Raw genomic sequence first — 14,361 nt, 5'->3', positions numbered from 1 at the left:
TGGCAACGCACTTCAATACTCTCGCCTGGAAAATTTCATGGAGAAAGGAACCTAGCAGGCTACAGTCCATGGGGTGGCCAAGAGTCAGACACGACTGAGCTATTAACAGTTCACTTTCTTTCACTAGTGGCCTCACTGTAACTTAAATACCTCTCTAATAAAGGGCCTTATCTCCAAACACTATCGCATTCTGAGATACTACTGAATTACCTCTTTAAGGGTCTTATCTCCAAACACTCACATTCTGAGATACTGAGGGTTAGGGCTTCAACATATAAATTTTGAGGGGACACAATTCAGCTCATTACAACAATGGATATTTTAAAATTAAGAATGGCCCCAATTCATCAATAGAATTGTCTATCAAGAGAACAAATATATGGACACCAAGGGGGGAAATGCGTGGGGTGGGATGAATTGGGAGTTAGGGATTGACATAGACACACACTCGTGATACTATATATAAAATAGTTAGCTAATGAGAACCTCCTGTATAGCACGGGGAACTCTGCTCAGTGCTCTGTCCTGACCTAAGTGAGAAGGAAGTCCAGAAAAGAGGTGATAATGTTTACACATAACTGGTTCACTTTGCTGTCCAGTAGAAACCAGCACAACATTGTAAAGCAACTATGCTCCAATAAAAATTAAAAATAAAAGAATTGTCTATCAATTCTTCCTTCATTTAGTATTTACAGTAATGCTGCTGCCGCTGCTGCCGTCGCTTCAGTCGTGTCCGACTCTGTGCGACCCCAGAGACGGCAGCCCACCAGGCTCCCCCGACCCTGGGATTCTCCAGGTAAAAACACTGGAGTGGGTTGCCATTTCCTTCTCCAATGCATGAAAGTGAAAAGGGAAAGGGAAATTTTTTAGTCATGTCTGACTCTTAGCGACCCCATGAATTGCAGCCCACCAGGCTCCTCCGTCCATGGGATTTTCCAGGCAAGAGTACTGGAGTGGGTTGCCATTGCCTTCTCCATTACAATAATGAGTGATACTGAATGTGATCAAAAGCTTTTGATCCCAGTCGTTCTCATCCCTTCAGGTATTTCAAATCCTCAAAGTTCCATTTTCTTCCTTGTACCTTCAATAGTTTTCTCTACTAATTTTTTTCTTCAGTGTACAAACATAAGGGTACCTTCATTACCCTAAAAGTGTGCCCTCCCATGCCCTTTCTCTCTCTTTCCTTCTAATTGTAAAAAATGTAAGAATACTGAGGCATACTTAAGACTTCCTATGTACCTTTAAAGGCTGGTGTTCATTTCTAAATGTTATACCATCTCTCCTCATACCCACTTCAACTCCTGTACAAATGTTCTTGTAAATCAAAATCTGGGTTTTCTTTCTGTTTTGGAACTTGCTGTGTAAAGACCAGGTGTTTCCTGGGCTAGAAGATGAATTCTGAGGATCTTTGATTCCTGTCCTTGAATTTTAGGCATATCGCCACTAGGTGGCAGTAGGAGTCATCTTCTGAACAGACACTGAAGATGTTTAGGCCTCTGCTGATTTAAAAAGCAAAAGTTTTTCCCTTTTTTTTTTCAAAGTAGGTGATAATTTTTTTTTCTATGCTGAGCAACATGTGGGACATTAGTTCCCTGAGCAAGGATTGAACCTGTGCCCCTGCAGTGGAAGCATGGAGTCTTCATCACTGGATTGTCAGGAAAGTCCCCCTTGCTGATTTTTAGACGCTGCTTTCTACTTTTAAAAATGGAAATACATTATATATAATGTATATATGTAAATATATATATTATATGCACACATATGATTTATTTAATTGGTAGAGTATATAAATATATACATTCAGGACTTTCCTGGTGGCTCAGATGGTAAAGAATCTGCCTGTGATTCAGTTTCTATCCCCTGGTCAGGAAGATCCCCTGGCGAAGGGAGGTACCCACACCAGTATTCTTGCCTTGAGAATCCCATGGACAGAGGAGCCGGGCAGGCTGCAGTCCATAGCATTGCAAAGAGTGGCACACAACTGAGCGACTAAATACATGTACATAGTATCAAATATTTATATGTAATATATATGTATATTTATTTTCAAAAGTAAAATAAAAGCAAGCACTAGAGTTTGTCATGTAAAGGCTGTTAAAGCTCTGCCTGATTTCCAGGTTCACAAAATGTGTGCCTGAATTTTGGTCATCTCTGTAGGGATCTAATGCAGAGATTCCCACTTGCATCAACCCTGGGCCCCAGGGCCAAATGGGGGAGGGGGACAGAGTAGGCTCCTCCCTCCACTGTTCTGGGGTAAGCAGTGCCAGGGTGGAAGTGAAATTGTGAATGGTAGTGGCTGAAATATGAAAGTTCACGTGAGAATTTGAAGGCCATGATTTCAGGTTTTCTATAGTAACTCTGGGAGAGTGTTTGAGGGAACCACCTCTTGATTATTACTTAGACCTCTGATATAATTACATGTAAAGTAAAAATCTTTAAAAAATAGCATCTTATGGCCACAGTGACATGAGCACATGATGTTTCTCTCTGTCATTTGGTGAGGAGCCTCAGGCATAGCCTTAATCATGGTCTTTAGCTCAGAATTCCTTTTTTTTTTTCTATTATTTTTTTTTTTATTCAGTTTTAATTAAAAAAAAATTATACATGTGTTCCCCATCCTGAACCCTAGCTCAGAATTCCTGCCGGATAATGTAGAAGCAAAGTGAAAGTGAAGTCGCTCAGTCATGTCCGAGTCTTTGAGATGCCACGGACTGTAGCCTACCAGGTTCCTCCATCCTTGGGATTTTCCAGGCAAGAGTACTGGAGTGGATTGCCATTCCTTCTCCAGGGGATCCTCCTGACCCAGGAATTGAAGCCGGGTCTCCCGCGTTGCAGGCAGATTCTTTACTGTCAGAGCCACCAGGGAAGCCCATTGAAAGAAAGGGACCAGGCTTTTCTTTTCCTATCGTAACAGAGAATGGAAGGATCTGGGTTCAGGACTGTTCCTCTCTCCCTAATCTGAGTGTTTTCCTTTACAGGAGCAGGAGAGAAGGGACTATAGGACCCTCTCTGATGACACCAGGGGGGTGCGGCTGTATCTCATGTCTCTTCAAGTCCTTTCTAACAGAGAGCTGTGCGCTGGAACGTTTTAGATTAGTATTTTGGTCTGGCTTTGTCCCCTCCCCTTGTTTGATTTGCATTAGAGGAGGAGAGACCAGAATATCTCTAGGTCTCTCTCAGGGGCTCAGTCTTTGGACTTTCTCTGAGCTGCTTGCTGTGTGGATCGGATTCTGGTGCACAGCCTGGAGCAGCCCATCCTGGACTAATGATGAGCCTTGGAGAGGGGCGGGGGCGGGGGTGGGGGCTGGGGCTTGAGGACCTATAGACGCTGCACACCTATGTGGGTGAATTTACAGGGGAAGGTACACTCAAGTGTGGAAGGGGCAAGAAGAGATAGCCACTGCTACCTTACTCCTCTTCCTCTATGTGGAATGGAATATCTCCGGCCATATCAATGAAAAAGGATGCCACAGTTATCAGTGATTTCAAGCTCCCGAATGTGAACGAGGGCTCCCCAAAGGGAACACAATGCCTGCGATCCAGCCACCCCTTACCATGATTGCTGAGGAGCTGGGGGAATGCAAGCAGCAGGTGAAACAGGATTGGCCTCAGAGAGCTGAAGTGCATGTGAAAGGAATGAATTCAGCTAGTGCAGAGGCTTGCATCTTCCCATACAAAGAAGAGTACAAAATTCCTTACTTGATATCTAAGTTTTCTTACATAACAATAATCTTTGATGTTCAGACTTACCTGTTCCCCTCTGTTGCAAACTTGTATATAGCCTGACTCCCTCTCCTGCCTCCGTGAAACAGTTTTCTCAAGGCTACTGAGATTCTGTCTCCCGTGCTCAGCGTCCTAAATATTCCCACCAAATAAAATAACTCTACTTTCAGGCTGTGACTAATTTTTTAGTTGACATCTGCACAAAGAATAGCCATTCTCTTGATACAGAGAAAGAAATTCTCATCCTGGAGGTAAGGAGCTGGTTCTACCTCTATTGCTGTGTATTGTGTTGTGTGTTAGTCACTCAGTTGTGTTTGACTCTTTGCGGCCCCATGGACTGTAGCCTGCCAGGCTCCTCTGTCCCTAGGGATTTTCCAGGCAAGAATACTGGAGTGGGTTGCCATTTCCTTCTCCAGGGGATTTTCCTGACCTCCAGGGATCAAACCTGGGTCCCTGCATTGCAGGTGGATTCTTTACTGAGTCACTAGGGAAGCCTGTCTACCTCTAATGCAGTTCTTTTCTAAACCTGGAGCTCACTACCCATGAGACGTGGTTCCGCCGTGATTGCTAGTCTGGGCTGACTTCATACTCAGAACAGAACTGCAGCGTTCGCTTCCTCCTGATCTTAGGGAAGCCAGGGCTTCACCACTCTACCTGCTGAGGCTCTCAACTTCCCACATTCTTCTTTTCTCTTATTTTTACTTTCTCCTTCATAGCTCTCTTCATCTTTTACGTCACCCAAATTATAACAGGGCTTAGGTCTTCTATTCATTTTGTGGTTGGTGGTGATCCCTGGGTTTGGATCGATGTGGTCACTATTGAGATTCTGTTCTCTAAGGATTCCTTCCTGCTCGTGCTTGCTTCCCAGGTTGCTGTGTGTTCTAGAGCCATGACTTGACTGGGAGACATGGGCTGAACAAGTTTTGTGATCACAAGAGCAAGGGCGCTCACGAGTGTGCGGTGCAGCTCGCTTCCTCCGGCTCTCCTAGATTAGCACTTGAACACAGCAGCAGGGTTTCATGTCACTGGCGTGAGCTTCACAGTTTCCAATCTTGGCGCCGTTATCTCCTGTTTTCACTCACTTTATCACCTTAGGCATCATCTTTTTTTCTTCTTAATTGTTTATTAAGCACTGATATTTATTTTTTATTTATTTACTAGGCCACACTGTGCTGCATGTGGGATCTTAGTTCCTTGACCAGGGATCGAACCTGAGCCCCTTGTGTTGGAAGGGCAGAATCTTAACCACTGGATGGCCAGGGAAATCTCAGTTCAGTTCAGTCGCTCAGTCGTGTCAGACTCTTTGCAACCCCATGAATCGCAGCATGCCAGGCCTCCCTGTCCATCACCAACTCCCGGAGTTCACTCAGACTCACGTCCATCGAGTCAGTGATGCCATCCAGCCATCTCATCCTCTGTCGTCCCCTTCTCCTCCTGCCCCCAATGCCTCCCAGCATCAGAGTCTTTTCCAATGAGTCAACTCTTCGCATGAGGTGGCCAAAGTACTGGAGTTTCAGCTTTAGCATCATTCCTTCCAAAGAAATCCCAGGTCTCATCTCCTTCAGAATGGACTGGTTGGATCTCCTTGCAGTCCAAGGGACTCTCGAGAGTCTTCTCCAACACCACAGTGCAAAAGCATTAATTCTTCGGCGCTCAGCCTTCTTCACAGCCCAACTCTCACATCCATACGTGACCACAGGAAAAACCATAGCCTTGACTAGATGGACCTTTGTTGGCAAAGTAATGTCTTTGCTTTTGAATATGTTATCTAGGTTGGTCATAACTTTCCTTCCAAGGGGTAAGCGTCTTTTAATTTCATGGCTGCAGTCACCATGTGCAGTGATTTTGGAGCCCAGAAAAATAAAGTCTGACACTGTTTCCACTGTTTTCCCATCTATTTCCCATGAAGTATCTCAAGGAAATCTCAATTTTAAAAAAAATTTTATTTATTTGGCTGTGAACTCTTAACTGAAGCATGTGGGATCTAGTTCCCTGACCAGGAAATGAACCATGCATTGGGAGTATGGCGTCTCTGCCACCAGCCCACCAGAGAAGTCCCACCAAGGCATCATCTTTGATGAGGACTTGTCCGAAGTTCCAGTACCTGCAGACTCAACTCAGTCCTGATCACGTTCTCTTTCTCTTCTTCACTCTTTCCACCTTCCCCTTCCTCAGCATTCAGAGCTCTCTTGGAACTATAGGTTAAACCATGCAATTTGAGTGCTGCTGTTTTTATGGGACTTTGAAGGAGATTGTCTTAGTTTTCTGGACAAGCTCTCCATTTCCTCGACCTGGACTCCAACCTTGCCTCTTACTAGCCTCCTCCCTGGGAACTAAATCTGACTGCGGCCCTGTCGTGTAGGGAAGGCGCCCCAGGAGGCAGGAGAACATGTTCCCCCTGCCTTTACTTTCCTAGCTCCTGTGCCTCATTCACCTGACTCCTCACCCTCCCTGCCTCACCAACACACGGGCTTGCTCTTCTCCATGGAGCCTGCGCAGTAAACCCGCATCCGTCCAGGTCAGGTGTACCTTCCAGTCCCAGCAGCACAGGGCAGGGAAGGGAGGACCCAGAAGAGCTAGGATTAAGACTGGCAGGGACACAGCTTCCCCCACCTCCCCCGTATATGTACCTGTAGAGAGATTTGTTTTAAGCAATTGGCTTACATAATTGTGGGGCCTGGCCAGTCCAAAATTTGTCAGGCATACTGGCACTTTGGAAATTTCAGGTAAGAGTTGATATTTTTAAAAATTTTATTTTATTTGTTTTTGGCTGTGCTGGGTCTTCTTTGCTGAGTGGGCTGTTCTCTAGTTGTGGCAAGCGGGGGCTACTCTCCAGTTGCGGTGTGCTGGTTTCTCATTGCCGTGGGGCTACTCTCCAGTTGCGGTGCGCTGGCTTCTCATTGCCGTGGGGCTACTCTCCAGTTGCGGTGCGCTGGTTTCTCATTGCTGTGGCTGCTCTTGTTGTGGAGCGCGGACTCTAGGGAGTGCTGGCTTCAATAGTTGCAGCACGAGGGCTCGGTAGTGGCAGTTCCCGAGCTCTAGAGCACAGGGCCAATAGTTGGGGCACACGGGCTTAGCTGCTCCAGGGCATGTGGGATCTTCCTGGATCAGGGATCGAACCTGTGTCTGTTGCTTTGGCTGGCAGATTCTTTACCACTGAGCCTCCAGGGAAGCCCTGACAGTTGATATTAGTTTTGAATTTCAATTCCATCAGGCAGGCAAGCTGAAAACTCGGGCAGGATTCTATGTTACAGTCTTGGGGCAAAATTCTTTCCTCTCCGAGAAACTTCTTTGCCTTCAACTGTTTGAACGACACCTACTCACGTTAGGGAGGATAATCTACTTTACTTGAAGTCAACTGGTCATGATGTTAATCACACCTACAAAATACTTTCACAGCAGGATCAAGACTAGTGTTTGATCAAACAGCTGGACCCTTAGCCTAGCCAAGCTGACACATAAAACTAGCCATCATGGTCTGCCCTTTGTCAACTAGGTACCCATACACATCTCCCTTAGTCATACTGATGTCTGTATAAAGATAAGGATAATAACAACTCCAACTTCCATCTAACATGATATGACCAAGTTGACACATAAGATGAACCATCACACCACTCTCCCCCAAAGCTCTCCTATCACACTCTTCAGCAGACTCAGTGATTTAGCCATAATCTCACCTGTTGTGTTGTTTAGTCACTCTGTGGTGTCTGACTCTTTGTGACCCCATGGACTGTAGCCCGCCAGGCTCCTCTGTCCATGGGATTTTCCAGGCAAGAACACGAGTGGGATGCCTTTTCCTTCTTCAGGGGATCTTCCCAATCCAGGGATCAAACCCAGGTCTCCTGAATTGGCAGGTGGATTCTTTACTGCTGAGCTACCAGGAAGCCCTACAATCTCACCTACGTTTCCCTAAATATACTTGGGTCTTTCTGCACCTCCATGTCTTTTTTCATGCTGTTTTCTCTGCTTGGGTCCCTCCCCTATCCTCTGCGATCACCTACATATCATTCAGGAGTCAGAGCAATGAGTTATCAGCACTTCATAAACCTGACTGGAGAAGGCAATGGCACCCCACTCCAGTACTCTTGCCTGGAAAATCCCACGGATGGAGGAGCCTGGTGGGCTGCAGTCCATGGGGTCGCTACGAGTTGAACTCGACTGCACGACTTCACTTTCACTTTTTGCTTTTATGCATTGGAGGAGGAAATGGCAACCCACTCCAGTATTCTTGCCTGGAGAATCCCAAGGATGGGGGAGCCTGGTGGGCTGCCATCTATGGGGTCGCACAGAGTTGGACACGACTGAAATGACTTAGCAGCAGCAGCAGCAGCAGCATAAACCAGACAGGACATGTCTCAGTGAAGACTGAGATTAAAGTAAAGGTATGGCCAATTATCTGTCATGAAAGTAAAGATACACCTTAAGCATTTAATAATTTGAAAACAAAATCATAAATTTTATAAAATGGGTGATGGGCTGTTCCTTGTGTTGATGACATAGGGCACCTTAGCAGACAGCAAAGAGGGTATGTGTGTGTGTGAGTGTCTGTGCCTGCCTCTGCTATAACAGTGAGTGTTTAAAAAATAAATGCTAACCATGTCACATGTTAAATATTTAAACAATAATGATGTCATTAGCTTCATGTAGCTTTGGAAATAATTTTGGGAATGCAAAATTATTGTAAGACATTTTCCACCAACACTGAGGCCCCAGGGTGGGGGTTTCCAGTGGTAAAAGAGGTGAAGTGCCAGGCAAAGCTGGTGAGCTGGTCACTCTAGTGTCGCCTTGCCTTAGTCATACTGAATATGTTGCCTATAAATGTGGAGATTAGGGCAGATGAGGAAAGGTAAGGATCTGAGGAATGGGTTTCAGGAGGCATTTGAAATTAGAAGAGCACGATTAGGGCAGGATTAGTACACTGTTCAGAGGGAGCACCAGCCTAAAGCAAAGGGGATGACTGAGAGCCAGGAGTGTGGGCGCCAGAGTCACTTAGACTTGGCTTTGAATCCCAGTGTCTTTGTTTACCAGCTGTGTGACCTTGGGCTAGTTATCACACTAAATTCCACAGTACATGGGGAAACAATGGTACCGAACTGTTGGGAAGTGTAACTGAACTATGGCATATAAAGCATTTAGTAGAGTTGTGTGGCTAAGAATAAGAGTCCAAAAACATGTTAGTGGCTGGCATTATTATTCTTGTGACTAAGAAAGTCACATAAAGGGATCAGGTAGAAGTTCTTGGGGAGGAATAAGTAGGGAGGAGTGAAAGAGAGGAGAGGAGGAAGTCTGGATGAGAAAGCTCTGGGCATCACTTCTTGGTCACTCTCAGATCCACCTCTCTCTGCCTTGTCTTCTCCCAAGTGCAAAAAAGTAGCAACTAAGTTGAGAAATACCTTCTATAAGGAAGAAAATTAAACAGTGAGTGACTCTCAAACTCACTGCTGAAAGTTTAATTTTTATTGATGTGTATTTTTTATTGATTTACAATATTATATTTTTTCCAGATGTATGGCATTTTTATAGGTGACTCCAATGGCAACCCACTTCAGCATTCTTGCCTGGGAAATCACATGGACAGAGGAGCCTGGCAGGCTAGAGTCCACGGGGTCACAAAGAGTCATACCTGACTTAGCAAATGAACCGGCATTTAAAGTTACTATAAACTGAGGTCTTTATTTCCCTGTGCTGTAAAATACATCCTTGCTGCTTATTTATTTTATACATAGTAGTGTTTCGTAATCTCATGCCCCTAGTGTCCCTCCCCCCAGTAGCCACTGTTTAGTCTCTTTATCTGTTAATCTGTGAAAGTTTAAAATTGATGTTAAATTACAATTAAGAGAGTAGAGTTCTACCATAGGACTCAGGATAGAGGAAATGTTTCCTAAATGAGATAAATGACATTAAAATTATCTGGTTTTAAATAGATCTGAGAGTTGAGAGAGGGAAGGAAGGAAGAGGGAAGGAGGCAGGAGAAGTCACCCAGACATTCAGAGAAGGGACTGTATCCCATCTCAGGTGGCGATCATTCAGAAGGGTTCCCTCTGGGATTCATAACAACTTATATTTTTTTCTTTTTTTAAATTTTAAATTAATTTATTTGTTTTAATTGGAGGCTAATTACAATATTGTGGTGGTTTTTGCCATACATTGACATGAATCAGCCATGGGTGTACATGTGTTTCCTATCCTGAAGCCCCCTCCTACCTTCCTCCCCATCCCATCCCTCAGGGTTATCCCAGTGCACCAGCCCTGAGCACCCTGTCTCATGCATTGAACCTGGACTGGCAATCTATTTCACATATGGTAATATACATGTTTCAATGCTATTCTCTCAAATCATCCCACGCTCGCCTTCTCCCACAGAGTCCAAAAGTCTATAACAACTTATTTTTAAATTGGAGCAAGAATTATGACATTTGCATCAAAGCAATTTTCCCCTCAGAGTTTTGTGCATGGCAGCTTTTACCTCCTTATTCCTCAAGCTGTAGATCAGGGGGTTCAGCATGGGGATCACTGTGGTGTAGAACACGGAGGCCACGTTCTCCTGGGCCAGGGAACTGGCTGTGGAGGGTTTCAAGTACATGAAGGCGGTCGTTCCATAGAAAATCCCCACAGCTGCAAAGTGGGAGCTGCATGTATTGAAGGCTTTGGACCTTCCCTCTGTGGTGCTGATACGGAGGATACTGGACAGGATGAAGGCATAGGAAATTAAGACTGTTAAGCTAGTAACTACGATGTTGAATCCAGCCAAAAAGAAGACTGTCATCTCAATGTCATAGGTGCTAAAGCAGGAAAGTTTCATGAGGGGGACGATATCACAGAAGTAATGACTGATGAGGTGTTCACAATAGGGCAGTTTCAACATGAGGCCAGTCTCTATGGTTGAGCCAATGAGCCCCATGATATAGACCCCAGCCACCAGCAGGGAGCAGACTCGATGAGACATGATGATGTTGTAAAGCAAAGGTCTGCAGATGGCAACGTAGCGGTCATAGGCCATCACTGTCAGCATGTAACACTCAGCAACAACAAACACAATGAAAAAGTAGAGCTGGGCCATGCACCCTGCATAGGAGATGGTGTTCTTCCCTGAGACAAAGTTCACCAGCATCTTAGGGGTAGTGACAGAGGAGTAGCAGAGATCCACAAAGGACAGGTTGCTGAGGAAATAGTACATGGGGGTGTGAAGCTGAGCGTTCAGACAAATCAGGGTTATCATGCCCAGGTTCCCTACCATGGTGATGGAATAGATCCCAAGGAAGAGGAAGAAGAGGGGGAGCTGGAGCTCTGGTTGACTTGTTAAACCTCCGAGAATGAACTCTGTCACTGTAGAGTGATTTTCTGCAGCCATTCTCCTTGGGGGACCTGTGTGATGAGAGAACAACTGCATGAAAGGCTGCTTCTTGCACTGCTTGGTGAAGCTAGTTTTGAGACTCTGGGCCAGCTGTGCGATCCTGATCTTTCCTGATAAATATTCCCTCATCCTGTTGTTTGTTTTGGGAGGAAGACAAGACCCTGAGTATTTCAAAGATGAGCCCAAAAGGGGGCAAGATCTGGAGCTGCTGTCATTTTCATGGTTCTCAAATAGCCTAGCACAGTGGGTCTGGCAATCCGCTCCAGTATTCTTGCCTGGAGAATCCCCATGGAGCTTAAAGAACTTAATGCAAAATAGAACCAAATATTAATATTCTGTATCAACAACATTTGATGCAATATGATGCAAAGATTAAAGTCCAACACTTAGCATAGCATCTGGTGTTTAACAGGTCCTGCTCAGTAAGTATTTGTTGAATACTCTAGGACCAGATTTTTTTCTGCAACCCAAACTCTCAGATCCAGTATGAGATATTATTTGAAGGTCTGTGTTCTCACTTTCTTGCTGACTTTTAAAGTTTTTCCTTAGAGATGGAAAAAGATTCCCGAGGATGGAAAAAATTTTAAAGTATCATACCCGGTGCCAATTCACTGGCCTGGTAAGGACTGTATCAATCTATTCTCATCAGCCCTGGCTGAAAATCTATGTGGATACATGTATGGGCCTGGGCTTTAGCACAATCCATCCACCCAAAGCATTTGTGGGTCCAGCAGGCAGATCTTACTTCCATTGGCCTCTTGAGTCCTAAAATGACAGTGTGAGGCTGCAGTCCCTGGTGGCTTGACTCCCTAGCTTCAACATAGCTCCTCTGACAGAGATGTCCAGGCCCTCCCTTGGAAGCTGATCCCATTCACTGTCCATCTGCTCCTTCTGCCCTTTCCTCTCCCTCCATCACTATTTTCACACTAGTATAATGTTATATTCTACTTTCCAGGCTTGGCTTCCTTAAGAGGAATCATCACTTAGATACTAAAATGTCATTTACAACCATATACAGAGTTAAGGTAAAAGACTAGTTCTCCAGGCTTTTTACTCCCAAGCTCTCACTAAGAATTCTGGGTACACACATCTTACCAAAGAATTGCGTGTCATCTTCAAAACCCTCTACAAATTTCTAAACGCAAACTCAAATGCAACTAGGCCCCTAACTGCACTAACATCTGGACTGCTACAAGGTCTTCCAGACTCAAGTTCCACTTCCTTCCTCAACTCCAATCTATTCTCCATACCTCCATACCTACATCACCTTCATTGGTGAGAAAAGACGGAACAAGACTTGAAGCATTTCGTATGCCTCCCTGTTGTTCTGAATTTAAAGTCTTCAAGATAACGCTCAAGATCCGCCAGGATCTGGTCTTCACCTTATTCAGCTCATATTTCCCATGGATCTCTCATACAAACCTGTGGATTCAATTAGGCCCAATTATCCTAATTTCTATTCCATACAAACCAAAATCACTGTATAGAGGAAAAAGAATTGACCTAAGAATAAAAGTATCTGAATTCCAGACATTTTTGGCATACACTAGCTGTGTACCTTTGGACATGTCCTTTGCCTCTCTGGGCTCGGTTTCCCTATCTGTAAACAGAATGATTGAACCAGATCTTCTTAATAATCCTGCCAGCTTAAGAAAAATTACTCTATGATTCCTAAAAGACCAACCAAATCCATTTCTTTTTCAAAAGTCTGTAGGTCCTCCATGGATTCTTTCTAAACACTCCAGACCACACTATTCTCTCCATTCTCTGAACTCCATGTGTGGAATTCAAAACAAATCAAACAGTGCATTCCTGGACCAACATCACTGGCATCACTTGAAGATATTAGAGATGCAGATTCTCAGGCCTCACCCCAGACCTACCAAGTCAGGAACTCTGGGATGGGGCCCAGTGATCTGTGTATCACACTGTCTCCAGATGAGGCTGAAGAAGGTTCAAGTTTGCGAATCTCAATCCTGTAGGTAATAAGCAGTACAGTTAATATTGGAGATATACTTTGTTTCAGAAATGAAATTCTTCTATCATTTATGCAAGTCCTAGATATTGACTGAATGTGAACATCCACTAACCTACCTCAGATCGATGAAGTGTCAGGGGGATATGGTAGTTACAACAGTATTATTGAGTTTCAAGTAAATTTCTGTGTCTGAAAGATGAAGAGATGAGTGATAACAATTTCTAAGCTGGTTGTAAAAATAATATGGGATTATGCAGTTAGAATTTTTTTTTCAAGATGTCATTTCATATACAAATGTGAGCTGTCAGTAGATGTCTGGAATGTTTTCTTAGTTTTTCACTGGCCTCAGTTCCTAAGGCAATGGTTCTCAACATTGGCTGTACATTATAATCACCTGCAACATTTAAAAAGTGTCGATATCTATGTTTCAGCCAGAGAGGTTCTAATTAATTCATCTCTGGTGAAGCCTGGACCCTGACATATTGGATATTCCAGAGTAAATGCTCACCAGCTACTTTTATTATTGTTCTTATTTTCATTTTGATTATGATATCAAACCATCATCTCCCTAATGACAAAGTGCTTAAGTCCTAAGATGTCCTAAGAAGCACGGATCATCATTGCTGGATATGATACCTATAAATATCCCTTCTCTGACAGGTATTCTTTAAGTTAAAGTCTTAAATTTGCACTATTTTAATTGGTTACTTACACAGTTACTAACTTTTGTATACTGCTCTTCAAAAGTCATTCTCATTAACTCCTCTGAAATGTTTTGCATATGAGGAGAAATGTGTTTAGAGTAGAATTTTCATTCACATGTTTATATGGAGAAAACTGAAGTGCCAAACACTAAGTGACTTTCCAGAGACTTTCTAATTATGAAGAACTTGGAACTGAAACTGCTTTCTTCTGATCATGAACTCTTCCCTTGGCCGAAGTGTGTAGCCTTACAAATCAACGCACCTAGAGGTCTAAGCAATGTTGTGGTTGAATGTGTTTTATCCTTGATGTCTTACATTGTGCATAGCATATAAAAAGGGGAAAGCTATATTATTTTCCTCTTCTCTAGGAAACAGAAGTTCTAAAATTTATTTATTTATTTTTATTGGAAGTTAATTACGTTACAATATTGTATTGGTTTTGCCATACATCAACATGAATCTAAAATTTAAATAAGTTACCAAAAGGCATAAAACTAGGAAGACACGGAACTTGGTCTAACTAAACCTTAGGACTTCTGTCTACCAGTTTGTTATTTGTCCTCTAAACTATGTTACCTTATTCTAGGTTATCTTTTTTG

At 43.7% G+C, this 14,361-nt stretch overlaps 1 protein-coding gene across 1 annotated transcript; it reads right to left on the bottom strand.

Annotated features, from left to right (window-relative positions):
• Positions 1-10,147: 10,147 nt before the first annotated feature.
• LOC104980759 (olfactory receptor 8A1) lies at positions 10,148-11,077 on the bottom strand. The gene has a single exon (XM_010829530.1). It carries the CDS (start codon positions 11,075-11,077, stop codon positions 10,148-10,150), a length of 930 nt encoding a protein of 309 aa, XP_010827832.1.
• Between the last annotated feature and the right edge of the window lie 3,284 nt (positions 11,078-14,361).

This window comes from Bison bison, unplaced genomic scaffold, assembly GCF_000754665.1.
Source record: "Bison bison bison isolate TAMUID 2011002044 unplaced genomic scaffold, Bison_UMD1.0 scf7180017864506, whole genome shotgun sequence".
NCBI lineage: Eukaryota > Metazoa > Chordata > Mammalia > Artiodactyla > Bovidae > Bison > Bison bison.
The sequence above is the reverse complement of the archived record's forward strand: the minus strand, read 5'-3'. Positions and strand labels throughout refer to the sequence as shown.